Source organism: Pongo abelii, chromosome 8 (genome assembly GCF_028885655.2).
Source record: "Pongo abelii isolate AG06213 chromosome 8, NHGRI_mPonAbe1-v2.0_pri, whole genome shotgun sequence".
NCBI lineage: Eukaryota > Metazoa > Chordata > Mammalia > Primates > Hominidae > Pongo > Pongo abelii.
The window spans coordinates 87,951,794-87,957,505 of NC_071993.2; the positions used below are offsets into that span (position 1 = coordinate 87,951,794).

At 46.6% G+C, this 5,712-nt stretch overlaps 1 protein-coding gene across 6 annotated transcripts; it reads left to right on the top strand.

Moving 5' to 3' along the window:
- Window positions 1–1,258: 1,258 nt before the first annotated feature.
- Window positions 1,259–5,137, top strand: ZWINT (ZW10 interacting kinetochore protein). 6 transcript variants are annotated; one of them, XM_009245588.4, is made up of 9 exons: window positions 1,259–1,356; window positions 2,168–2,258; window positions 2,408–2,534; window positions 2,699–2,865; window positions 3,020–3,076; window positions 3,605–3,747; window positions 3,827–3,995; window positions 4,092–4,174; window positions 4,365–5,137. In XM_009245588.4, the coding sequence occupies exons 1-8, from the start codon at window positions 1,316–1,318 to the stop codon at window positions 4,131–4,133; spliced, it is 837 nt and encodes a 278-aa protein (XP_009243863.1). In that variant the 5' UTR covers window positions 1,259–1,315; the 3' UTR covers window positions 4,134–4,174; window positions 4,365–5,137. The 6 variants fall into 6 exon arrangements, with proteins under 6 accessions (XP_009243863.1, XP_003777640.1, XP_009243865.1 ...); XM_003777592.3 differs by having other exon boundaries at window positions 2,411–2,534; XM_009245590.4 differs by having other exon boundaries at window positions 2,411–2,534; window positions 3,605–3,643; window positions 3,846–3,995.
- Window positions 5,138–5,712: the final 575 nt, after the last annotated feature.

Below are 5,712 nucleotides of genomic sequence, written 5' to 3' on the forward strand. Positions count from 1 at the left end.
TTGTCATCTATCATGGTTTGTTAAGTTTGATCCATTTGGGTCTTACTTTTAAGAGTTAGATGGCACTACAGCACTGATCAGCTAGGACTAATTACTGCCTACTAAATAATTAGTAAACAACTATTAAATTAAGACTTTTTTTGTGTGTACTCTGTCCAATGTCCTATGGACTATGAAGTTTTCCAGCCTGGTTAGTGGAAATAGAGACTATTTCTGACCCCTCTGTAATGTCTATATATATATATATATATTTTTTTTTTTTTTTTTTTTTTTGAGACGGAGTCTCGCACTGTCACTGTCACCAGGGCTGTAGTGCAGTGGCGCAATTTCGGCTAACTGCAACCTCAGCCTCCCTGGTTCAAGCAATTCTCCTGCCTCAGCCTCCCGAATAGCTGGGATTACAGGCGCCCGCCACCACGCCCAGCTAATTTTTTTGGTACTTTTAGTAGAGACGGGGGTTTCACCATGTTGGCCAGGCTGGTCTCGAACTCCTGACCTCGTAATTCACCTGCCTCAGACTCCCCAAGTGCTGGGATTACAGACGTGAGCCACCGCGACCGGCCATGTCCTGGTATCTTTAAAAATCTTTTGGCTAGTTTCTTGAGACACATACTGCTCAGTACTCAGCTGAATGAATACCAAGTTCTCTCTCAGCAGGTATCTTTCTCCTGTACTCTGCAAAGAACATTACCTACCTTGGTCTCCCCAGAATATCTGTTCTATTTTGCCAACGCAGGCAATCCGCTGGGCTCTGCTTGAGTTCACTCTCCTGCATCGCATCTATAAAATACTAATATCTCTGAAAGCAGCTCGTTTTTTGAGCTCAGATCATTTGCTTCCTGTATCTTCCGGATCACTATTCTTCTTTACTGATTGCCAGCGTCTTAGAAACAGCCCCACTGTTTTTCGGGTTTTTTTTTTTTTCTACAGCAGTAGTGAATATTTTAAATAAAGTGTCAATGCTGTAAGTTTCCCTAAAAACGCAAACTCAAGGAAATGCTTTCCCTTTTTCGAGTAGAGAAAGAACTTCCACAGGCGCGCGGCCGAGTTCAAGCCCCACTTATAGTCTCTGGCACCGCGTACGGACTAGCGCGCAGGCGCAGAACCCGTGCGCGCCTAGCCATAACCGCGCTTGCGCCAAGCAGCGGCGCGCGCCAACGTGCGAATCCGCGCCTGCCAATTAGAGAGCACAATGGTCCTTGATGCCCGCCCACTAGCCCCTGCAGCCAATCGCCTGCCCCGGCGCGAAGTCGACTGTGACTTCAAAGTAATCTTAGGGATTGTGGGAAGGCAGCTGAACTCGGCGCCTTGAAAGATGGAGGCAGCGGAGACAGAGGCGGAAGCTGCAGCCCTAGAGTAAGTGTTTGCGGCTAAGTGGCAGCTGGGGCGGGGCCTGGGAGGACCTTGTGGGCCCCTATGTGTAATGATTGGTGCCCTCGACCCTGTACAGCTGTTGAGGTTCGACCCTGCCGTGAAGTGATCCTCACGGCAGTCCCGTCTTAGGTTCCTGAGGTGTCTGTTGCCTGCTCCAGGAGTACAGCCTTTGGGGGACCGTTCGCCGCTCCCCACATCCACATAATCCACAGGATGTGCTCTAGGAGACGGTTTCACTTCTGTCTTCTTGTCCCAACACGACACATTCCTGGTCACTTCTCATCCCCATCCCTGCCCCTTCATAGACTACTCCAGTCCCTAATAATGAAAAACCCTAGAGTAGACCGAGGCATCCAGCCCTCTGCCCTGAGTCCTTTCTCAGCTATTCCAAACCCTGCCCCAAGGCTGGTGCTCAGTGCCAGGAGGGATCCCAAGGCCCAGCATTCTTCCCCTTCCGTGCATATCTCCCTGGCTTCCTTCACATCTTGACTCAAATGATTTCTCTTAAGTGAGACACTCCCTATTTAAAATCTCAGCTCTTTCCTCAAACTCCTTATCCACTAGCCCTGCTGATTTTCCTTTTGGCACGTATTACCACCGTGTGCCCTCCATGCACGCGATTCCTGGTTGCAGGCTGTGGGTCCTTCAGGCCCTTGTGTAAAGTCTGGTCAAGGCAAGACTCTCAATACTATATATACTGATAAACGCATCCACATTTGTTTGTGTACACATACGAACTGTAGAACTAGCACCACAAGAAACTGCAATTTCCCGTGTTTCCTTGCCCCTCCAGGGTCCTGGCTGAGGTGGCAGGCATCCTGGAACCTGTAGGCCTGCAGGAGGAGGCAGAACTGCCAGCCAAGATCCTAGTTGAGTTTGTGGTGGTATGTACAAGATGAGAGCGAGCCTTTCAGAAGCCAGGGTCTGGTCCTGGCTCCTCTTACTGAGTTACAGGGCAGCATTGGCAGAGAGCAGACTTAAGGAAACCTGTAAGGAGGGTAAGGATGTTCCCTGTCTCTGCTCTCCCTCTAAGCAGGACTCTCAGAAGAAAGACAAGCTGCTCTGCAGCCAGCTTCAGGTAGTGGATTTCCTGCAGAACATCCTGGCTCAGGACGACACTGCTAAGGGTCTGGACCCCTTGGCTTCTGAAGACACGAGCCGTGAGTAGGCAGGGGATTGGAGTAGCAGCTGGCCTGAGTGGGGAAGGAAGGAGGATTTCAGTTAGGTCTCCCATTTGGCTTATGGGAAGGAGGCCCAGTGTTGCAGGGAGGCAGGCTAGCAGGCCACCCTCACTCATGTTCTCATTCCTGGTGGCTCATCTCAGGACAGAAGGCAATTGCAGCTAAGGAACAATGGAAAGAGCTGAAGGCCACCTACAGGGAGCACGTAGAGGCCATCAAAATTGGCCTCACCAAGGCCCTGACTCAGATGGAGGAAGCCCAGAGGAAACGGACACAACTCCAGGAAGCCTTTGAGCAGCTCCAGGCCAAGGTACACCCAGGAGTCTTGAGTACAGGGAGGGAAGGGCAGTCAGATAGGAAGAGGGAAAGAGTGAGCAAGCTGAGTTGTGCCAGCTTGCAGTCTCCCAAAATTCCAGCCAGAAAAAATAGACTTCTCTTGGTCTTTCTCCCTTGCTTATCTGTAGAAACAAATGGCCATGGAGAAACGCAGAGCAGCCCAGAACCAGTGGCAGCTACAACAGGTAGGTTCATCCCCCTAGGAGAATATCCCTTCCCGCCACCATGCCATTGTATCGGCTGTGTCCCCTGGCTAGAAAACCGTTTTGCTTCCTCCTTTGAGGCACTATAATATAAATACCAACATGGGCTTGAATCTCAGTATCACCACTTACCACTGCATGACCTTGGGCAGGTCACCTAACTTTCTGTTTCTTTATCTAAAATGGAGGCAATAATACCACCTATTCTAGAGAGTTATTAAGATGATTAAATGATCATTACAGCGAGGGCTTTAAAATAGTACCTGGCACATAGCAAGTTAAATAAGTGTTATCACCTTAGTGCCCCTTCCCCCCAAGAATGCCTCACCCTAGAACAGCTCATTCTGATCTTTCCTTTTCTCTAGGCCCCTACTCCACCCTGAAGTGAATAGAGTCCCTCTTTTCATCATTGAGCCTGAGCCCTGAGCTGGGTGTAGGCTGGAGGGGTTGGAGGGAGTTTCTAAGACTTCAACATCTGATGCATAATGTCTGCACGCTCACTCCTGGCAGGAGAAGCATCTGCAGCATCTGGCGGAGGTTTCTGCAGAGGTGAGGGAGCGTAAGACAGGGACTCAGCAGGAGCTTGAGGGGGTGTTTCAGAAACTTGGAAACCTGAAGCAGCAGGCAGAACAGGAGCGGGACAAGCTGCAGAGGTAAGTTTGGGAGCATGGGCTGCAGATTCAGAATGGTCAGCTGAGATTCCTTTCCTTCACACTTACCTCCTCTTTGCAGGTATCAGACCTTCCTCCAGCTTGTGTATACCCTGCAGGGTAAGCTGTTGTTCCCTGAGGCTGAGGCTGAGGCAGAGAATCTTCCAGATGATAAACCCCAGCAGCTGACTCGACCCCAGGAGCAGAGTACAGGAGACACCATGGGGAGAGACCCTGGTGTGTCCTTCAAGGTAAATGAGAGATGGAACAGGTGGGCGTGGGCAGGCAGGTGGAGACAGAAGCTGGGAGATTGGCCTTACCCATTGTCTATACTGTATTTCTCCAAGGCTGTCGGTCTACAACCTGCTGGAGATACAAATTTGCCATGACTTCCTGGAGGACAACAGCATGGAGAAAGATCCTAGAACAGGTCAGACCCAATCAGGCCTTGGTGTCCCTGGACTGCAAGTGTGGAAGGAGGGAAAGCCTGGTTTACCTCTCTCTGCATCTGAGCTCTGCTACCCATGGAGCAGATGGATGGTGGGAACAGGAAAGAGCTTATGTTACACCTCATTCCCATGCCCAGCCCACCCAGAGCTAACCCCTGTCTTCTTCCCCAGGCCTCTGACTTCCCTCACCTCCCAACCATCATTACAGGAAAGACTGTGAACTCCTGAGTTCAGCCTGATTTCTGACTGCATCCCAGCAAGCTCTGGCATCTGTGGATTAAAATCCCTGGATCTCTCTCAGTTGCATGTTTGTTCATCTTCATATGCTGGCAGGAAGAACTATTAATACAGATACTCAGAAGCCAATAACATGACAGGAGCTGGGACTGGTTTGAACATAGGTTGTGCAGATGAGGAGGGGGTACTGGCCTTGGGCCTCAGGGGTTGCTTCCCCCTATGATGCAGACATGCTGAATTTAATTCAAGGAGGAGGAGAATGTTTTAGGCAGGTGGTTATATGTGGGAAGATAATTTATTCACTAATCCAAATTTTATTCATGGATCCAAATGTTTGTTGAGTCCTTTCTTTGTGCTAAGGTTCTTGCTGTGAACCAGTTATAACAGTGAGCTCATCTGTCTGTTTTAGGATGTATAGCCTAGTGTTAACATTCTTGGTATCTTTTTGTGCCTTATCTAAAACATTTCTCGATCACTAGTTTCAGATGTTCATTTATTATATTCTTTTCAATAGATTCAGAGATTGGCTTTTGTCATCCACTATTGTATGTTTTGTTTCATTGACCTCTAGTGATACCTTCATCGTTTCCTACTTTCTGTTTTCGGATGGAGAAGATGTGCCTTTTTTGTCAACTCTTATTTTTATCAGATGATCAACTCATGTATTTGGATCTTTATTTGTTTTCTCAAATAAATATTTAAGGCTATTCATTTCTTCTGACTTCCTTTATTTTCACAATCATTCAATTCATAGCATTTCCTATATTCTGTTATAATTATTTCATTGATTCATAAATTTCTTTGAAAAATAATTTGGTCTTCTGTTGATTGTGGGAAGATAATCTAAGTTTAATTTGGTCAGAGAATATCATCTATTTAACAAACTTTGAAATTTGGTGAGTGAATTATAGCCTTGATGTCATCTTTTTTAATGTTTCACATAGGTTTGGAAAGAATGCATTTTAGATTGTGTGTAGTATTTTCTATTAGATTATGTTTGCAATTTTTGTTTCAATTTATATCTTTTATATACTTAATTTTTTGTTGTCTGAGTATCACCTGAGAGAGGTGTGTTCAGATCTCCAACTGTGAGTGGATTTGTTCATTTCTTTTTATAGTTCCATTTTCTTACATACTTTGCAGCTACTTTATCAAGGTATATGTAAATTTACATTTTTATTTTTCTTCTGAACTGAACTCTTTGTGTGGTAGCCTGCTTCATCTATAGGCTAATGTGTTTAACCTTGAAGACTAATAGTTTTAATATTAATATAACTTTGTC